The 22,500-nt window shown below is 43.0% G+C and overlaps 1 protein-coding gene and 1 long non-coding RNA gene across 2 annotated transcripts in view; one reads left to right on the forward strand and one right to left on the reverse strand.

Moving 5' to 3' along the window:
• Positions 1-22,500, reverse strand: part of LOC110532803 (S-adenosylhomocysteine hydrolase-like protein 1) — a 48,556-nt gene that overhangs the window by 15,099 nt on the left and 10,957 nt on the right. The window contains exons 2-4 of the mRNA XM_036988925.1: positions 4,359-4,467; positions 3,353-3,496; positions 1,497-1,597 (exon numbers count right to left, since the gene is read on the reverse strand). Coding sequence (XP_036844820.1) covers positions 1,497-1,597; positions 3,353-3,496; positions 4,359-4,467 — 354 coding nt within the window. The remainder of the gene's footprint in view (positions 1-1,496; positions 1,598-3,352; positions 3,497-4,358; positions 4,468-22,500) is intronic.
• Positions 13,736-14,345, forward strand: LOC118966113. Its single transcript, XR_005053364.1, has 3 exons — positions 13,736-13,943; positions 13,980-14,195; positions 14,297-14,345. It is a non-coding gene; the product is annotated as an uncharacterized LOC118966113 (long non-coding RNA).

The following is a 22,500-nucleotide window of genomic DNA, read 5'->3' on the forward strand; positions in this document are numbered from 1 at the left end:
TATTTTGGATCCCCATTAGTTCCTGCCAAGGCAGCAGCTACTCTTCATGGGGTTAATTATGGATCCCCATTAGTTCCTGCCAAGGCAGCAGCTACTCTTCCTGAGGTTTATTATGGATCCCCATTAGTTCCTGCCAAGGCAGCAGCTACTCTTCCTGGGGTTTATTATGGATCACCATTAGTTCCTGCCAAGGCAGCAGCTACTATTCCTGGGGTTTATTATGGATCCCCATTAGTTCCTGCCAAGGCAGCAGCTACTCTTCATGGGGTTAATTATGGATCCCCATCAGTTCCTGCCAAGGCAGCAGCTACTCTTCCTGGGGGTTTATTATGGATCCCCATTAGTTCCTGCCAAGGCAGCAGCTACTCTTCCTGAGGTTTATTATGGATCCCCATTAGTTCCTACCAAGGCAGCAGCTACTCTTCCTGGGGTTTATTATGGATCCCATTTAGTCCCTGCCAAGGCAGCAGCTACTCTTCCTGGAGTTTATGAAGGATCCCATTTAGTCCCTGCCAAGGCAGCAGCTACTCTTCCTGGGGTTTATTATGGATCCCATTTAGTCCCTGCCAAGGCAGCAGCTACTCTTCCTGGAGTTTATGAAGGATCCCATTTAGTCCCTGCCAAGGCAGCAGCTACTCTTCCTGGAGTTTATGAAGGATCCCATTTAGTCCCTGCCAAGGCAGCAGCTACTCTTCCTGGAGTTTATGAAGGATCCCATTTAGTCCCTGCCAAGGCAGCAGCTACTCTTCCTGGGGTCCAAACAGGACAACAAAACAACAACAGCCTACATCATAAATAAAATATTACTCACATTATTACCATTTTTACAAAATAAGCACATACACTAACACACATAAAATACATTCATGTCAAGTAATCTAAACAAGACCCAACAATCATGCTGCTATTTCAGGAGTCAAGTGCCATATGTTTTGTTCATGAAAACTGGATGTCTGATCAAGTAGACTAGACTACCAGGAAAGCCAAAGACAGTATAAGGTAAGATGTTGTACGGTAGAGAGGTATTCTCTAAATCTAAGATGTTGTACGGTAGAGAGGTATTCTCTAAATCTAAGATGTTGTACGGTAGAGGGGTATTCTTTAAATCTAAGATGAAGTATGGTGTGGTATGATTGTATAGTGTTACCAACTATTTTTCAGTGAGATCCACTTTTGGTTTCTTGATTTGACGCTAGAATTCACTAGATGTTTTGCCGTTGCGACCTCACATCACCAATTTGCCTTGCTGCTGTGACTTCTGTTAAACAGACAGCTTCTCCCACTCTTCTGTGGTGCAGAATTCAGTGAGAAAAGTCGCTAAATGCCATCAAAACCACTGAAACTCTTGGTGGCAAAACTCCCCAAAGGCAGCCTGAAAAGTAGCTGAATTTGTCGCTAGCCTCTTTTACCAATAAAAGTCGCTGGAGGGGGTCTGAAAACTGGCTAAAGTTGCCAAGTTGGCAACATTGGGTGGAGGAGAGAGCAAGTTGACGTACTGCAGTCTGAGCTGTTATGTGGGTGCAGCCCACTATCTTCGCCCCAGCTAGAGGCTTCTCCCCCTGGGCTCTCTTCCTCAGCGAGATCAGGGCTGACATATCTGTGCGGAGAGGAGGAGGGGGGGCGTGCGGAGAGGAGGAGAGATAAAAATAAAAAAAAAGGGGGAGAGAGAGAGAGAGGGGGTGAGATAGTGAGAGTCAGAATGAAAGGATTTGGGAGAGTACACCAGTGAACGAGAGAGGCAGGAATATGAAGATAGATTTATCATAATATTGAAAAAGAGAGGCCAGTGAGACAGTAAAACCCACAAGATCACCTCCATATTGCCTGCAGGTTGAAAGTTACTCAAGTAAGAGTGCAAGTCACCCATTCAAATAATGCTTGAGTAAAAAAAGTCTAAAAGTATTTGGTTCTAAATATACTTACGTTGTTTTTTAAATGTATGGATAGCCACAGGTACACTCCAACAATCAGACATCATTAAAAAAAAGATGCATTTGTGTTTAGTGAGTCCGCCAGATCAGAGGCAGTAGGGAGGACCATGTGTTCTCTTGATAAGTGCATAATTAAATTGGACCATTTTCCTGTCCTGCAGAGCATTAAACATGTAACGAGTACTTTTGGGTATCAGGGAAAATGTATGGAGCAAAAAATACATTATTTTCTTCAGGAATGTATTGAAGTAAAAGTTGTCCAAAAAAATAAATAGTAAAGTACAGATACCTAAAAAAAACTACTTATGTAGTACTTTAAAGTATTTTTACTTAAATACTTTACACCACTGCAGGTTCACTAGAGCATTGCTGACAGGAACAGCTGTTGAGACCTAGGCAACGGCTATAGGGTTAGTTAGAGCAGAACTGACAGGAACAGCTGTTGAGACCTAGGCAACGGCTATAGGGTTAGTTAGAGCAGAACTGACAGGAACAGCTGTTGAGACCTAGGCACTTCGCCTAGATCTGCACAACCATAGAGAGAAAGAGAGGACGGACACAGTCAGAGAGAGAGACACAGTCAGAGAGAGAGACACAGTCAGAGAGAGAGACACAGTCAGAGAGAGAGACACAGTCAGAGTCACAGACACAGTCAGAGTCACAGACACAGTCAGAGTCACAGACACAGTCAGACACAGTCAGAGAGACAGACACACAGACAGACACAGTCAGAGAGAGACAGACACAGACACAGACACAGACCGACAGACAGACACAGACAGAGACAGACAGAGGTTCAGACCTGCTCCTGTTTCCCTGGACACCACTGTCTATCTGACACAGGTCCAGTGAGGTCATCACCTGCTTTATGACTTCGATATCAGTCGTTAAAACTCAGCACAGCAGAATGGATGCCATGTGATACGAGTCTGAGCTCCTCTCTATGACCGCTACCTTACAATTACTGATCCAGAGTCAATCTGAGCTCCTCTCTATGACCGCTACCTTACAATTACTGATCCAGAGTCAATCTGAGCTCCTCTCTATGACCGCTACCTTACAATTACTGATCCAGAGTCAATCTGAGCTCCTCTCTATGACCGCTACCTTATAATTACTGATCCAGAGTCAGTCTGAGCTCCTCTCTATGACCGCTGCCTTATAATTACTGATCCAGAGTCAGTCTGAGCTCCTCTCTATGACCGCTGCCTTATAATTACTGATCCAGAGTCAGTCCTTGACGAGGCGCCAAACACTCTCTGTACCCTCTATCCCCTTGATCCTATGTCAATTCTTTCCACTTGACCCTTTTGACAATACTGAGCCCAGCAGAGCTGTACTGGGCTGGCCTGGTTGCACATCTATCATAGTTGCAATCAGAACGATGCCAGAAAGTGAATGCAAGACCAGTGATTCTGCACCTTGCTCTGCGATCTCGATCTCCCGTCTGCCGAACTCTGCCTGTTTGACGTTCTTAACGCAGAAGTCACTGCTGCCCTTGGAGTTGGCCTGGGCCTTGTCCCGAGGAGAGGTCTCGTCATCTGAGCTGTCTGAGTAGGACGCAGCTGGACATTGTGTTGAGGGGATAAAGAGTCAGACACATAATGAAGCCTTTGTTCGTTAAAGTCACACCTACAGTGTATATCTCTATGGTCAGAGCTAAAATAGAAGATAGAATTAGACAATCATTAAATATTAACTGAGATCAATAGATCTTCCTCAACGGTATACCAGTCTACAGAAGACAGATCAATAGATCTTCCTCAATGGTAAACCAGTCTACAGAAGACAGATCAATAGATCTTCCTCAATGGTATACCAGTCTACAGAAGACAGATCAATAGATCTTCCTCAATGGTAAACCAGTCTACAGAAGACAGATCAATAGATCTTCCTCAATGGTATACCAGTCTATAGAAGACAGTGTAGTTAGTACCTTGACATGGTCTTCAGTGGAAGGAATTTGACCACCCTGGTAATCGCCAGCACCTAGCACAGTAGTCATGTGTGTGTGTGTGTGTGTGTGTGTGTGTATGTGTGTGTGTTAGGCTTCGGCGATAAACCGTTTAAACCATATACCGGGGTATTTCGGTATGATTTTCAAATTCCGTGCTACGTCACTGCTTATAACTCTATCAGTTAAGTATAAACTATAAGACATCTGAGATGTGTCAAATAAATGTTATCCAGCTCTGGGCTCCAGCTACGTATTTGGTTTGACAACTTGCTTAGCTAAGTGGCTGGATGTCAAGACACAGCAGATACACCTCCTCCTGGATCAAGATCTCCGTTGCCTAAAATGTTTTTTTTTTTTTGTTTTTTTTTTAAATACACATTTGGTAATACTGTATACACCGGTATGGTACAGAAACGGTATGACGGTACGAACAATCGGGATATCACCCAACTCTAGTGTGTGGTAGCTACCTGAGCTGTAGCTATCTGTGGAGGACTGGGAGATGGAGCGAGACAGGGAGCGCCGGCCGGCCTTAGTGGGGTACTTCTGAAACTCCTGTTTATCCTCCGCAAACTGGATCTGAAGAACAAGAAGAAGAAGTTTGAGGCATGAATTAGTCTTCAGTTGACATTATGGTGGAAACTTTATTCAGTCAGCCTGTAGTGGGTCAGAGGTAATCAGTCAGCCTGTAGTGGGTCAGAGGTAATCAGTCAGCCTGTAGTGGGTCAGAGATAGTCAGTGAGCCTGTAGTGGGTCAGAGATACTGTAGTCAGTGAGCCTGTAGTGGGTCAGAGATACTGTAGTCAGTGAGCCTGTAGTGGGTCAGAGATACTGTAGTCAGTAAGTCTGTAGTGGGTCAGAGATACTGTAGTCAGTAAGTCTGTAGTGGATCAGAGACACTGTAGTCAGTAAGTCTGTAGTGGGTCAGAGATACTGTAGTCAGTCAGCCTGTAGTGGGTCAGAGATACTGTAGTCAGTCAGCCTGTAGTGGGTCAGAGATACTGTAGTCAGTCAGCCTGTAGTGGGTCAGAGATACTGTAGTCAGTCAGCCTGTAATGGGTCAGAGATACTGTAGTCAGTCAGCCTGTAATGGGTCAGAGATACTGTAGTCAGTCAGCCTGTAGTGGGTTAGAGATACTGTAGTCAGTCAGCCTGTAGTGGGTCAGATATAGTCAGTGAGTCAGTCTGTAGTGGGTCAGAGATACTGTAGTCAGTGAGCCTGTAGTGGGTTAGAGATACTGTAGTCAGTCAGCCTGTAGTGGGTCAGAGATACTGTAGTCAGTCAGCCTGTAGTGGGTCAGAGATAGTCAGTGAGCCTGTAGTGGGTCAGAGATACTGTAGTCAGTCAGCCTGTAGTGGGTCAGAGATACTGTAGTCAGTCAGCCTGTAATGGGTCAGAGATACTGTAGTCATTTAATCCAAACCTGTTCCTGGAGAGCTACCCTCTGTAGTCATTTAATCCAAACCTGTTCCTGGAGAGCTACCCTCTGTAGGTATTTAATCCAAACCTGTTCCTGGAGAGCTACCCTCCTGTAGTCATTTAATCCAAACCTGTTCCTGGAGAGCTACCCTCTGTAGGTATTTAATCCAAACCTGTTCCTGGAGAGCTACCCTCTGTAGGTATTTAATCCAAACCTGTTCCTGGAGAGCTACCCTCTGTAGGTATTTAATCCAAACCTGTTCCTGGAGAGATACCCTCTGTAGTCATTTAATCCAAACCTGTTCCTGGAGAGCTACCCTCCTGTAGGTATTTAATCCAAACCTGTTCCTGGAGAGCTACCCTCTGTAGGTATTTAATCCAAACCTGTTCCTGGAGAGCTACCCTCCTGTAGGTATTTAATCCAAACCTGTTCCTGGAGAGCTACCCTCCTGTAGGTATTTAATCCAAACCTGTTCCTGGAGAGCTACCCTCCTGTAGGTATTTAATCCAAACCTGTTCCTGGAGAGCTACCCTCCTGTAGTTATTTAATCCAAACCTGTTCCTGGAGAGATACCCTCCTGTAGTTATTTAATCCAAACCTGTTCCTGGAGAGATACCCTCCTGTAGTCATTTAATCCAAACCTGTTCCTGGAGAGCTACCCTCTGTAGGTATTTAATCCAGCCCCAGTTTAACTAACCTGATTCAGTTGATTAATCAGATAATTATTAGAATCAGGTGCACTAGATTAAGGTTGTAGTGAAAACCTACAGGACAGTAGCTCTTCAGGAACAGGGTTGGAGTGAAAACCTACAGGACAGTAGCTCTTCGGGAACAGGGTTGGAGTGAAAACCTACAGGACAGTAGCTCTTCGGGAACAGGGTTGGAGTGAAAACATACAGGACAGTAGCTCTTCGGGAACAGGGTTGGAGTGAAAACCTACAGGACAGTAGCTCTTCAGGAACAGGGTTTTTTGTGTTAAAATTAATGAATTCAAACATTTTGACCCATATACCAATAGGTTCCCTTCTTTGCGAGGCATTGGAAAACCTTGCCAGTCTTTGTGGTTGAAACTTCGTTTGAAATCCACTGCTCGACTTGTATGTGTGGGGTACAGTTAAACACTATTATCGTACACAGAGTGAGTCCAAGCAACTTATTACATGACTTGTTAATCTAATATTTACTCCCGAATTTATTTAGGCTTTCCATAAAAAAAGGGGATGAATACTTATTAACTCGAGACATTTCAGCTTTAGATGTTTAATTAATTTGTAAAAAATTATAAAAAACATATTTCCACTTTGACATTATGGGGTATTGTGTGAAGGCCAGTAACACAAATTCAAGCTGTACAACAAAATGGAAAAAGTGGAAAAAGTCAAGGGGTGTGAATCATTTCTCATGGCACTGTATGGTGAGCAATATGTTTGGAACATCACATCACAATAAAATCAGTCTTGAATCGCAATACTCTCTTTCCATCAATTCGTTGACATATTTGTTGAAGAGGGTGGGGCTTAAACTGCATCCCTGTCTCACCCCACCTCTCAGTGGAAAGAAATGTGTGTTTTTTTGCCAATTATAACTGCACACTTGTTGTTGGTGTACATGGATTTAATAATGTCGTAGGTCCCCCCCCCCCCAACACCACTTTCCATCAATTTGTATAGCAGACCCTCATGCCAAATTGAGTTGAAGGCTTATTTGAAAACAACAAAGCATGAGAAGACTTTGCCTTTGTTTTGGTTTGTTTGTTTGTCAATTAGGGTGTGCAGGGTGAATACGTGGTCTGTCGTATGGTCATTTAGAAAAAAGCCAATCTGACTTTTGCTCAGTACATTGTTTTCACTGATGAAATGTACGAGTCTACTGTTAATGATAATGCAGAGGATTTTCCCAAGGTTGTTGTTGATGCATATCCCACGGTAGTTATTGGGGTCAATTCCACTTCAACTCCAGTCAATTTACAAAGTGCACTGAAATTCCAATTATCTTCAATGCCTTTCCATTCTGAATTGACTGTAATTTAAATTGAATTGACTCCAACTCTTCTGCATACAAGTAGATGTGTCATGGCCTCTGTCATGCGGTACATCACATCATATTATTATGTAGTAAGACACATTCTGATTGAACCCACATTGTCAGGTGTAGATGATTAAAAAGACACATTGTGATCTTTCTGCCCACCTCCAAAGGTCTAACTGTGTGGCACTGCATCTCAGTGCTAGAGGCGTCATTACAGACGTGGTTCGATTCCAGGCTGTATCACAACCGGCCGTGATTGGGAGTCCCATAGGGCGGCACTCAATTAGCCCAGTGTCGTCCGGGTTTGGGTTTTGCCATCAGTGTAAATAAGATTTTTTTTCTTAACTGACTTGCCTATAAAAATACAAAATGTATTTATCATTATACCGGCCCCTAAAATCATTGACAGGTTGACCTAAAACAAATAAATACATCTTATTTTGAAATAATAATTTGCAAACAATTTGCATACAGGGAGACACCAGCTAATCTGATCACAATGCGGACAGTGGACGGATAAGAGACATTTTAATACAATGTGAAGACGTGACAAACCTTGAGCAAATAGTGATTGGATCATGTTTAGCGCAAGACTCTAGCTTCAGTAAATATAAAAGATAATCACATTGTATTTGACCAAACCAGAGCTCGTTACTGTATATAAACTTGTTATCAAAGTGAATGGTAAACCAACCCCATGGAACATTCATTCATTCCCACTGAGTAGGTGTGAAAGTTAAAGAGATTTAAATAATCCTCTACTATGTAGACACTCCCTGTTCTGATGTTACGAGATCAGTCTGGACTGACACACTTCTCTGTGAAAGTACACACACACATACAGATCAGTCTGGACTGACACACTTCTCTGTGAAAGTACACACACACACACACACACACAGATCAGTGTGGACAGGCAGAAAGACACACAGCACGGAAGACATACACAGACTGGTTCCATCAGGATAACAGAATGGTGAAGACAGCGATCAGACTGGTTCCATCAGGATAATAAACATTGAAACCTGTCCTGTACCTAAAGTAGACCCCAGAAATAGAATAGATCTTTATTGTCCACTTGCATGGGATAGCCTTATATTTTAGTTGTTGTCGGCACACCCAACCTGACACCAAACACACACAACACGACAGGCTGGGAGCAGCGTAGGGTCAGACACAGAGCATCGTCCCTGGCCAGCTTGCAACTCAGCCTTCAGACACTGATGTAACAGTGATTTCCCTGTGGTCATTTCACCTCATAACATTTAATTAATAGATAGTGTCCTCACTCCTCAATGACACTTCAACAGAACCACACTGTCCAATGTCCACCAAAACTCTACTTCAACAAGTATGCGACACTAGGTTTGTGTGTGTCTGTCTGTGTGTGTGTGTGTGTATGTGTGTGTGTGTCTGTGTCTATGTGTGTGTGTGTGTGTAATGTCTATAGGTTTGATCCCTAAGCAAGAGTTGCAGACATTACTTCTTTAAAAATGTGTCCCTCAGCTATTAACGTACGCAACTCAACACAACGTGACAACCTTCCTGAACCCCGGCCAACCAACCATACATACATAGGTCAGCTTCCTGTACGGTCTTGTTGTTATATTTGAGACGTCTGGGGGTCGTGTTTATACTGAAAACGACATGTGTGAAGATGGATGAGTTGACACAACATGTAAGAGATAAGGCAGACTAATAACTACAGTCACTTGGCTATTATGGGTTACATGAAGCACACTCATGTGTTTAGGGTCAGTCATTGCAGAGTCATCCATGCTTTATAATAAAAAGGTACCTACGTCAAAACCAGTATTTTGAGTGACAATATTATAGAGAGATCTGACACAAAACACAGAAACAAATGTCATGTGTTGACACTTACAACCATGTCTGAAACTCTTAAAGATGGCCTGTTAGTGATAAGTAGAGTTGGTTAGTTATAGTTATATACTTACTTAGTAGTTTCAAGAGTAGGAGCTAGTAGCCTACAGCTAGCTATCCATTCACTTACAACCATGTCTGAAACTCTTAAAGATGGCCTGTTAGTGATAAGTAGAGTTGGTTAGTTATAGTTATATACTTACTTAGTAGTTTCAAGAGTAGGAGCTAGTAGCCTACAGCTAGCTATCCATTGAACTTTCATAACCTGACTATAAACTCTTGTTTAAAGACAGAAAACAGCACGGAGTGGGGAACTCTGCATGTGGCTGTTTTTGGCAACTGGACGTGTGGTCTATAGAGGGCTCTCTCGTTTTAGTGGGAAAGCATTCGGTGTTTGCTTTGCATCTAGGTAGGGTGCATTTCAATGTTCTGCCTTCCCTAACATGGTCTCTCTGTCTCTCTCTCTCTGTGTCTCTCTCTCTCTCTGTGTGTCTCCCTGTGTGTGTGTCTCTCTCTCTCTCTCTCTCTCTCTCTCTCTCAAAACCATAGTTGTTACAGAGTAATAATCATGGAACTAGTGATCTCCTGTTTCTATGGCAATAACCACTACTCCAACAGTTTTTCCTCTTAACCTTGATCACAGTGAATTAGAGAATCCTGACCTCTACATTGTATCTGCAATCAAATCTGTGCTTCTTATAACACGAGCTAATCATCTACAATTCAATTTAGTCCCAAACTTGAAGAGATGGCCAACGATTAAACCCAGATGAGAGCGTGAAAGCCAGAGCCAATCAGCACAGAGAAGAACACAACTGTAAAGGTCTTATCCAGTAGGTATCTGATAACAGAGTACAGACATATTCTGGACTAAAACAATTCAACTATTGAATAACTGAGTCTATAGGTCTAGATAAAGAGTCATTACGGTAAGTGACTTCATATGGAGTAGGTTACTTACCTGCTCCATCCCGTGCCGATGCCCAGGCCCATATCCATGTTGTGGGTTTCTATGTGTTATGGTTCCCTGTTTGACCTTCTCCATGATCAGCTCTTGGTCTCTAGCTCTTTCCCTCTGTTTCTCTGTCTGAGTAATGGTCCCTGTGTTTCTCTGTCTAAGTGATGGTCCTGTGTTTCTCTGACTGAGTGATGGTCCTGTGTTTCTCTGACTGTGTGTCCCTGATGTTACGTTGCTACTGGGTTATTATTACTGAACACACACACACACACACCTCAGACCAGACAGATAGGGGGAGGTTTCTGTGTGGAGATTAACATCATTTCTAATGGCCAACATGTAGGAGGCGAGGGTGTCCAAACTATCTGACCTGAACAATCCCTCCTCTCTCCCTCTGTCGGTCTTGGTCTCGTCCTTGGCAACTACATGCTAGCTAGAACCGCAGGCCATTTGTTTGACACCCCTGCACACAGCACACAAAACCCCACAGATACACAGCACACACACACACACACACACACACACATCACACACACACACAAAACCCCACAGACACACAGCACACACACACACACACACATCACACACACACACAAAACCCCACAGACACACAGCACACACACACAAAACCCCACAGACACACAGCACACACACACACATCACACACACACACACACACAACCCCACAGACACACACACACACACACACACAAAACCCCACAGATACACACACACAAAACCCCACAGACACACAGCACACAAAACCCCACAGACACACACACACACAGTACAAACTATTTGTCCTGCCTTGCTTAATCTATTCGTGCTCGTCATTTTCCTGCACCTCTCTGATTCAGAGGGGTTAAATGCGGAAGACATTTAATATAGATATCCCTTTCCTTCCCTATCTACCTGAGGCAAGATTATAAAGCTGTTGTATGTTCCTAATCAGACAGGCCTTCTAGCTAATAAAAAGGGAAATGAGGGCAGGGTTGGCAGTATCCAGATGTTCATATCGTCATACAGTCCTTCTCTCATCACGCGATTTATGGTATTAACGGCTTAGTACACAAGGGTATGCCCAAAAAATACTCTAAATTGCCCATTGGGCATCTATTACCAGAATGCTAAAAAAATTAGCACAATTACATGCAAATTTCAACGGTGGCTGATAGCTAAATATGCTAAGGAGCATACTGGGGCGGCAGGGTAGCTTAGTGGTTAGAGCGTTGGACTAGTAGAAGGTTGCAAGTTCAAACCCCAGAGCTGACAAAGTACAAATCTGTCGTTCTGCCCCTGAACAGGCAGTGTTCCTAGGCCGTCATTGAAAATAAGAATTTGTTCTGTAATATACAAGATCTGGGACCTAGTTAAATAAAGGTTAAATTAAAAAAATATATATATATATCCACCTGAGTTTGTGGGATCTTGTTTTCTGTTTAGTTTTTTTGCCTGACAGATCTGTGCGCTTTCGTTTTCACTTTTGTTATTTTGTTTGAGTGTTTTTGCATATTAAAATCATGAACACTTCAGACGGGGCGAAGGTTCACCTTCCAAAAGGACAAAGACCCTAAGCACACAGCCAAGATAAAGCAGAAGTGGCTTCGGGACAAGTCTCTGAAGGTCCTTGAGTGGCCCAGCCAGAGCCCGGACTTGAACCCGATCGAACATCTGTGGAGAGACCTGAAAATAGCTGTGCAACGACGCTCCCCATCCAACCTGACAAAGCTTGAGAGGATCTGCAGAGAAGAATGGGAGAAACTCCCCAAATACAGGTGTGCCAAGCTTGTAGCGTCATACCCAAGAAGACTCTATGCTGTAATCGCTGCCAAATGTGCTTCAACAAAGTACTGAGTAAAGAGTCTGAATACTTATGTAAATGAGATATTTCAGTTTGACATTTTTGATACATTTGCAAAAAAATGTCTAAAAACCCGTTTTTGCTTTGCCATTATGGGGTATTGTGATGTCATGATGGGGTATTGTGATGTCATGACGGGGTATTGTGATGTCATGATGGGGTATTGTGATGTCATGATGGGGTATTGTGATGTCATGATGGGGTATTGTGATGTCATGATGGGGTATTGTGATGTCATAATGGGGTATTGTGATGTCATAATGGGGTATTGTGTGTAGATTGATGAGGAAAAAAACAATTTCATGAATTTTAGAATAAGGCTGTAACGTAACAAAATGTGGAAAAAGTCAAGGGGTCTGAACACTTTCCGAATGCACCGTAGGTAGGAGCTACCGAATGTCATTTTTGGTGAGTTTAGATATTTACAAGCGTATGTGAATCAGAGGCATTGTGCAAATGAACAAAGTTTCGATGCATGCTTGTCTAAAGGAACAACAGTTCTGGCTCCGTGTGTGTACACTCTGGATCTGTGTGGAGTCGCTAGGGCAACAGGCCTGACTGATCTGTGGGAGGTGCAGACAGGCCAGAACAGAGGAGAAAAAAAATCAAGAAAATCAAGACAATCAAGATAGCAGTGTCAGCTGTACAGATAACTGATCCAAAGGGCTTTAACTTCTCAAACACGGCAGAAAGCTAACCCAATATGATGCCCCGTCCTTTATAGCCAACCTGGTCCCAGATCTGTTTGTTCTTTATAGCCAACCTGGTCCCAGATCTGTTTGTCCTTTATAGCCAACCTGGTCCTGCCTAACCTGGTCCCAGATCTGTTTGTCCTTTATAGCCAACCTGGTCCTGCCTAACCTGGTCCCAGATCTGTTTGTTCTTTATAGCCAACCTGGTCCCAGATCTGTTTGTCCTTTATAGCCAACATGGTCCTGCCTAACCTGGTCCCAGATCTGTTTGTGCTGTAATATACAAGACCTGGGACCAGGCTATAGTCTAAGCCTCAATAGGCAGCCATCCATTCCTATAGCCGTCATCATCTTATAGCTAGCTATATCTGTCTCAGGGACCATAGGCCTATAAGCCTACACTGCAGTCCAATACCCATATAGTCATTCTATAACTAAAAATATTCTTCCGTCTCTTAGATGGCTGAGCAGGTCACAGACTTCGGCTCCCCTGGCCTCTGTGATCCCCTAGTGAATGTCAATAGAACGTGTAACAGTAGACAACAGGCTAAGTATAGAGGAAGGTGTAACAGTAGAGAACAGGCTAAGTATAGAGGAAGGTGTAACAGTAGACAACAGGCTAAGTATAGAGGAAGGTGTAACAGTAGACAACAGGCTAAGTAGAGAGGAAGGTGTAACAGTAGAGAACAGGCTAAGTATAGAGGAAGGTGTAACAATAGAGAACAGGCTAAGTATAGAGGAAGGTGTAACAGTAGACAACAGGCTAAGTACAGAGGAAGGTGTAACAGTAGAGAACAGGCTAAGTACAGAGGAAGGTGTAACAGTAGACAACAGGCTAAGTATAGAGGAAGGTGTAACAGTAGACAACAGGCTAAGTATAGAGGAAGGTGTAACAGTAGACAATAGGCTAAGTACATAGGAAGGTGTAACAGTAGACAACAGGCTAAGTATAGAGGAAGGTGTAACAATAGAGAACAGGCTAAGTACAGAGGAAGGTGTAACAGTAGACAACAGGCTAAGTATAGAGGAAGGTGTAACAGTAGACAACAGGCTAAGTACAGAGGAAGGTGTAACAGTAGACAACAGGCTAAGTATAGAGGAAGGTGTAACAGTAGACAACAGGCTAAGTATAGAGGAAGGTGTAACAGTAGACAACAGGCTAAGTATAGAGGAAGGTGTAACAGTAGACAACAGGCTAAGTATAGAGGAAGGTGTAACAGTAGACAATAGGCTAAGTACATAGGAAGGTGTAACAGTAGACAACAGGCTAAGTATAGAGGAAGGTGTAACAGTAGACAACAGGCTAAGTACAGAGGAAGGTGTAACAGTAGACAACAGGCTAAGTATAGAGGAAGGTGTAACAGTAGACAACAGGCTAAGTATAGAGGAAGGTGTAACAGTAGACAACAGGCTAAGTACAGAGGAAGGTGTAACAGTAGAGAACAGGCTAAGTATAGAGGAAGGTGTAACATCAGTATAAGTATAGAGGAAGGTGTAACAGTAGAGAACAGGCTAAGTATAGAGGAAGGTGTAACAGTAGAGAACAGGCTAAGTATAGAGGAAGGTGTAACAGTAGACAACAGGCTAAGTACAGAGGAAGGTGTAACAGTAGACAACAGGCTAAGTAAATAGGAACGTGTAACAGTAGAGAACAGGCTAAGTATAGAGGAAGGTGTAACAGTAGAGAACAGGCTAAGTATAGAGGAAGGTGTAACAGTAGACAACAGGCTAAGTACAGAGGAAGGTGTAACAGTAGACAACAGGCTAAGTAAATAGGAACGTGTAACAGTAGAGAACAGGCTAAGTATAGAGGAAGGTATAACAGTAGACAACAGGCTAAGTATAGAGGAAGGTGTAACAGTAGACAACATGCTAAGTATAGAGGAAGGTGTAACATCAGTATAGGTATAGAAAAACATTAAAACCACTTAAAGTGCCACCACTAATACCACACCATTTGACAGAATAGGACATGACAGAACAGGACATGACAGAACAGGGCATGACAGGACAGGACATGACAAAACATGACAGAACCGGACATGACAGAACAGGACATGACAGAACAGGACATGACAAAACATGACAGAACAGGACATGACAGAACAGGACATGACAGAACAGGGCATGACATGACAGAACAGGACATGGCAGGACATGACAGAACAGGACATGACAGGACATGACAGAACAGGACATGACAGGACATGACAGAACAGGACATGACAGGACATGGCAGGACATGGCAGGACATGACAGAACAGGACATGGCAGGACAGAACAGGACAGGACATGACAGGACAGGACATGACAGAACAGGACATGACAGAACAGGACATGGCAGGACAGAACAGAACATGACAGAACAGGACATGACAGAACAGGACATGGCAGGACAGGACAGAACAGGACATGACAGAACAGGTATTGACAAATTTGGAAATGACAGAACAGGACATGCCAAGACAGAACAGGACATGACAGTACATTACAAAACAGGACAAAACAGGCCATGACAGAACAGGACATGACAGGTATTGACAGAACAGGACAGGACAAGACAGAACAGGCCATGACAGAACAGGTCATGACAGAACAGGTCATGACAGAACAGGACCTGACAGAACAGGACATGGCAAGACAACACAGGACCTAACAGAGCAGGAACTGACAAAAAAAGGACAGAACAGGAAATGACGGCGGCAGGTTGCAGGTTGCAAGTTCAAACCCCCGAGCTGACAAGGTACAAATCAGTTGTTCTGCCCCTGAACAGGCAGTTAACCCACTGTTCCTAGGCTGTCATTGAAAATAAGAATTTGTTCTTAACTGACTTGCCTAGTTAAATAAAGGTAAAATAAAATTTTAAAAATGACAGAACATGACAGGACAGAAGAGGACATGACAGGTATTGACAGAACAGGACATGACGGAACAGGGCAGGACATGATGACAGACCAGGACCTAACAGAACAGGAACTGACAAAAAAGGACAGAATAGGCCATGACAAATCTGAACATGACAGAACAAGACATAACAGAACAGGAAATGACAGGACAGGTATTGACAAAACAGGAGATGACAGAACAGGACATGGCAGGACAGGACATAACAGGACATGATATGACAGAACATTTTATGACAAGGCAGGAGAACACAGGACCTAACAGAACAGGACCTGACAAAAACGGACAGGACAGGACATGACAGAACAGGACATGACATGACAAAACAGGACAGAACAGGACAGGACAGGTATTGACAGAACAGGACAGGACATGACAGAACATTTTATGACAGAACATGGAAGGACCAAACAAGACCTGACAGAACAGGACCTGACAAAAAAGGAAAGAACAGAACAGGACATAACATGACCTGACAGAACAGGAAATGACAGAACAGGACAGGTATTGACAGAACAGGACAGGACAGGAAGTGTAAATCAATAATCCCTCCACAGCCAACGAAGGGCCACCAGAATTACACTAAAATCTCTTGCTATCTCGCTCTCTCTCATAAAACACATCACACACAAACGTCACCTGTGTCTACATTCCACAGAGGCATGACGGCTTAGACCCAACTAGTGTTATGAAAAACAGACAGGCTGATAAACCCCCCTCTTCACTCTACGACCTTCAAGACCACACTGTGGCCTTTATAGCTGCTGTGTCCTGACTGAGTGTCAAGAGAACACTAGGCTATGCAGCCGTTATGCACATAGGCCAAGCTGCCAACCAGACGAATCCATGTGAGAGGAACAGTGTAACAGCAGGGATGGTGAATTGTGTTTTCAGATGGCATGTCTTTCTTTTAGCGTCAAAACATGGAGAAGACAAGGCCAAATGTCAAGGACCCTGAGAACTCAACTGCCCCGAGACAGGTAGGCACCGTTAACAGACCTGAGACAGGTAGGCAACGTTAGCAGGACTGAGACAGGTAGGCAACGTTAACAGACCTGAGACAGGTAGGCAACGTTAACAGACCTGAGACAGGTAGGCAACGTTAGCAGGACCAAGACAGGTAGGCAACGTTAACAGACCTGAGACAGGTAGGCAACGTTAGCAGGACCGAGACAGGTAGGCAACGTTAACAGACCTGAGACAGGTAGGCAACGTTAACAGACCTGAGACAGGTAGGCAACGTTAACAGACCCGAGACAGGTAGGCAACGTTAACAGACCTGAGACAGGTAGGCAACGTTAACAGACCTGAGACAGGTAGGCAACGTTAACAGACCTGAGACAGGTAGGCAACGTTAGCAGGACCGAGACAGGTAGGCAACGTTAACAGACCTGAGACAGGTAGGCAACGTTAACAGGAACCGAGACAGGTAGGCAACGTTAGCAGGACCGAGACAGGTAGGCAACGTTAGCAGGACTGAGACAGGTATGCAAAGTTCAATTTGGAGACATTTGCCTGTGTCATGATGTTGGCCTCTTTGGGTATAGCAAGCCCCATCCCCCTCTCCCTGCCTCCCCCTTTTCTCCTTCAACTAGGTTGCTGTGGTCAGAGAGACGTCGTAAATTCCTGAGGATCTCCTCATGGACACACAGTATAGAGAGAGTACATTTTCATAGAGCACAAAGCAATTCCTTCCACCTCACAGAACTTGAGGTACGAACAAATTTCATGTTCCGGAGAAAGTATAAAAGATCGGTGAAGAATCCAGCTATGAACTGGTCCGTTTGTCACAACTTGGGGAAGCTCATGGGAGATAGTGTGGCAACATTACCATTAAGCTGTTTATATAATAGCCTCAGATTTGAGGTTTACATCTAATTGTTGTATAAGATGAATGAGTGAGTATGATACTGTTTGTAGAATTGTGTAATATGATTTTGGACTGTTTAATGAAGGAAAACTCAAAAGGGGGATTGGAGTTAACTAAATCAGAGGACCGCCCCTGAGCCCAGCTGAATCTTTTAACCATACCATGTGGTTAAACTCTTAGACTATCGATACCGACAGAATAAGAACAAGTCTATAACAAATTAATGAATGTCACTCTGAACTATCCACGATAACCACGACAGAGAGAGAGGGAGAGAGACGGACAATTCTACGAAAGACGATACACTGAGCGTAAATATACAGTGCCTTGCGAAAGTATTCGGCCCCCTTGAACTTTGCGACCTTTTGCCACATTTCAGGCTTCAAACATAAAGATATAAAACTGTATTTTTTTGTGAAGAATCAACAACAAGTGGGACACAATCATGAAGTGGAACGACATTTATTGGATATTTCAAACTTTTTTAACAAATCAAAAACAGAAAAATTGGGTGTGCAAAATTATTCAGCCCCTTTACTTTCAGTGCAGCAAACTCTCTCCAGAAGTTCAGTGAGGATCTCTGAATGATCCAATGTTGACCTAAATGACTAATGATGATAAATACAATCCACCTGTGTGTAATCAAGTCTCCGTATAAATGCACCTGCACTGTGATAGTCTCAGAGGTCCGTTAAAAGCGCAGAGAGCATCATGAAGAACAAGGAACACACCAGGCAGGTCCGAGATACTGTTGTGAAGAAGTTTAAAGCCGCATTTGGATACAAAAAGATTTCCCAAGCTTTAAACATCCCAAGGAGCACTGTGCAAGCGAAATATTGAAATGGAAGGAGTATCAGACCACTGCAAATCTACCAAGACCTGGCCGTCCCTCTAAACTTTCAGCTCATACAAGGAGAATACTGATCAGAGATGCAGCCAAGAGGCCCATGATCACTCTGGATGAACTGCAGAGATCTACAGCTGAGGTGGGAGACTCTGTCCATAGGACAACAATCAGTTGTATATTGCACAAATCTGGCCTTTATGGAAGAGTGGCAAGAAGAAAGCCATTTCTTAAAGATATCCATAAAAAGTGTCGTTTAAAGTTTGCCACAAGCCACCTGGGAGACACACCAAACATGTGGAAGAAGGTGCTCTGGTCAGATTAAACCAAAATTGAACTTTTTGGCAACAATGCAAAACGTTATGTTTGGCGTAAAAGCAACACAGCTCACACCATCCCCACTGTCAAACATGGTGGTGGCAGCATCATGGTTTGGGCCTGCTTTTCTTCAGCAGGGACAGGGAAGATGGTTAAAATTGATGGGAAGATGGATGGAGCCAAATACAGGACCATTCTGGAAGAAAACCTGATGGAGTCTGCAAAAGACCTGAGACTGGGACGGAGATTTGTCTTCCAACAAGACAATGATCCAAAACATAAAGCAAAATCTACAATGGAATGGTTCAAAAATAAACATATCCAGGTGTTAGAATGGCCGAGTCAAAGTCCAGACCTGAATCCAATCGAGAATCTGTGGAAAGAACTGAAAACTGCTGTTCACAAATGCTCTCCATCCAACCTCACTGAGCTCGAGCTGTTTTGCAAGGAGGAATGGGGAAAAATTTCAGTCTCTCGATGTGCAAAACTGATAGAGACATACTCCAAGCGACTTACAGCTGTAATCGCAGCAAAAGGTGGCGCTACAAAGTATTAACTTAAGGGGGCTGAATAATTTTGCACGCCCAATTTTTCAGTTTTTGATTTGTTAAAAAAGTTTGAAATATCCAATAAATGTCGTTCCACTTCATGATTGTGTCCCACTTGTTGTTGATTCTTCACAAAAAAATACAGTTTTATATCTTTATGTTTGAAGCCTGAAATGTGGCAAAAGGTCGCAAAGTTCAAGGGGGCCGAATACTTTCGCAAGGCACTGTATATATTGATTGCAATTGTTCCCGATTGAGTGAGCGTTCACGTGCAAAGGATTAACATTTCAATTCTTATAATTATCACTTTGTAGTGACTTCTTAGTCGACCCCCACTTCCCCTTTTGTCTAACAAGCCACCATGCTGGTTTAGCCCACTAGGGCACATTCTCCTATCATTGCTTGTAACCATATTTACCTTGTTTGTTTGTTTGTTTGTTTATGCATTTCTGTGAATTACTTAGTTAGTAATAAATAAATGATTTAAGACAATTGATGTATGGATGACTCATAGTGAAGACTGGGTTCGTGCAGATAACCAACAATTTACGACGTTTGGAATGAGACTAACGTGAGGTAAAGTAAATAATTCATTAATTCAAAGACTAATTGATCAGATAAAATATCTGAAAAGTTATTTTAGGAAATTATAACTTTGTAATCTGAATATATTTCCTTGGTGCCCCGACTTCCTAGTTCATTACAGTTACATGATTAATCAGTCTAATCGCGTAATAACTAATTACAGAGAATCTTTGATAAAAAACTATCAGTCTTCAGTTAATGATAGTAAAGACATGACACCTGCATTACAAATCTAATTCCCTTTATGATGTACTAAATCTGTCGTTCTGCCCCTGAACAGGCAGAGAACCCACTGTTCCTGGGCCGTCATTGAAAATAAGAATTTGTTCTTAACTGACTTGCCTAGTTAAATAAAGGTAAAATAAAATTAAAATTAAAAACTTGTTTTGACCAGGGCCCGTTGGGCTGTACAGACGTTCTAAATGTCAGGACATTACTTCAAAACGAGCAAGAAAAATGTTCTTGACCAGTCAGTATGGATGTGCCAAAATGTCTCCGTTTATCGCTACTTTCTCTCAGTGTTAAATGACTCCTACGCTGATAGTCAAAACACTGTGTGAGCAGCACAGTACTGCAGCATGACACATTCAGTACTGTGTGAGAAGCATAGCACTGCAGCACGACTAGGGTCGGAAAATAATTCTGGTAACTGTCAATAAATTCCATGGTTTTTCAGAAATCCCGGTTGGAGGATTAGCGGAATCAGGAAGGAAGAAGCAGGAAATCCGGAAGCCTCCAACCAGGATTTCTAGAAAATCAGGGAATGTATTGAAAGTTCCCATAATTTTCCAACACTAAGCATGACACATTCAGTACTGCTGGTAATGGCAGACATAGAGAGGTTACTCAGCGGAATTGGTTCCAGAATAAACATTTCTATAAATAGAGTTACTGTGTGGTATCAGTGTACGAGGCACCAGAACCTTGCTCTCATTAAAGTTTCAAGTTCCTCAGTGTCCACATCACCAACAAACTAACATGGTCCAAACACATAAAGACAGTTGTGAAGAGGGAACGACAAAGCCTATTCCTCCTCAGGAGACTGAAAAGATTTGGCATGGGTCTCCAGATCCTCAAAAAGTTCTACAGCTGCACCGTCAAGAGCAACTGGTTGCATCACCGCCTGGTATGGCAACTGTTCGGCATCTGACCGCAAGGCACTACAGAGGGTAGTGCGCACGGCCCAGTACATCACTGGGGCCAAGCTTTCTGTCATCCAGGACCTCTGTACTAGCCAGTGGCAGAGGAAGGCCCCAAAAATTGTAGAGGTACCAGAGCGCCAAGTCTAGGTCCCAAAGGCTCCTTAACAGCTTCGACCAACAAGCCACTAGACTGCTGAACAATTAATCAAATGGCCACCCGGACTATCTACTCACTGTTTATTTTCTATGCATAGTCACTTTAATAACTCTACCTACGTGTACATATCTCAATTACCTCAACTAACCGGTGCCCCCCACACATCGACTCTGTACCGGTACCCCCTGTATATAGCCTCACTATTGTCATTTTATTGCTACTTTAAAAAAATAAAACAAATATTGAAAATATAACAATATTTTCTTAAAACTGCATTGTAAGTTAGCATTTCACAATAAGGTCTACCTACACCTGTTGCATTCAGTGCATTGTGACAAATTGAATGTTGATTTGATACAAGACCAACAGAGACAATAGAATAGACTGTACATTAACATAACATCTCTTTCTATGGCTATATGGTAGTCCATTCTGTGTGTTCTTTAAACACATGTCAATTACATGTAATTGTAATTAATAAAAATGTATTAACTGTATACTAAAATGTCCTGAACTTGACCTCGACATAAACCAAAGTGCAATGTACCATACGATTCTATCACCAAATAAAGTAGGTTGAACGTTACAGAAATTGTTACGGCTTTCTTCCGTCCAAGGAGAGGCGGACCAAAATGCAGCGTGGTTATTTCAATACATCTTTTAATAAAAGATCATAAACACAAACAATACAAAAAAACATAACGTGAAAACCTAAACAGCCTTATCTGGTGCAAACAAACACTGAGACACGAACAATCACCCACGAAAACACTCAAAGAATATGGCTGCCTAAATATGGTTCCCAATCAGAGACAACGATAAACACCTGCCTCTGATTGAGAACCACTCCGTAGACTTTTCTAGACAACCCTACTAACCACAATCCCAATACCTACAACAAACCCCTAGACAAAACACACCACAAAAATAACCCATGTCACACCCTGGCCTGATCAAAATAATAAAGAAAACGCAAAATACTAAGATCAGGGCGTGACAGAAATCTAAATGTCGGAGAACATTTCCTAAGAGGTCATCTTTCATGATAAGTGACAACAAAAGACAAAAGCATGAATAGATGTAATATAATAATGAATCCATTCTCGGTCTCCTCCCAGGAGGTGTGTTGTGTAACTGTAGTGGGTAGATTAATGAAGAGGAGGGAGTGCTACACAACACACACACACACACACACACACACACACACACACACACACACACACACACACACACACACGGACACACACACGCACACACGGACACACACACACACACACACACACACACACACACACACACACACACACACACGGACACACACACGCACACACGGACACACACACGCACACACGGACACACACACACACACACACACACACACACACACACACACACACACA

Source organism: Oncorhynchus mykiss, chromosome 9, assembly GCF_013265735.2.
Source record: "Oncorhynchus mykiss isolate Arlee chromosome 9, USDA_OmykA_1.1, whole genome shotgun sequence".
Taxonomy (NCBI): domain Eukaryota; kingdom Metazoa; phylum Chordata; class Actinopteri; order Salmoniformes; family Salmonidae; genus Oncorhynchus; species Oncorhynchus mykiss.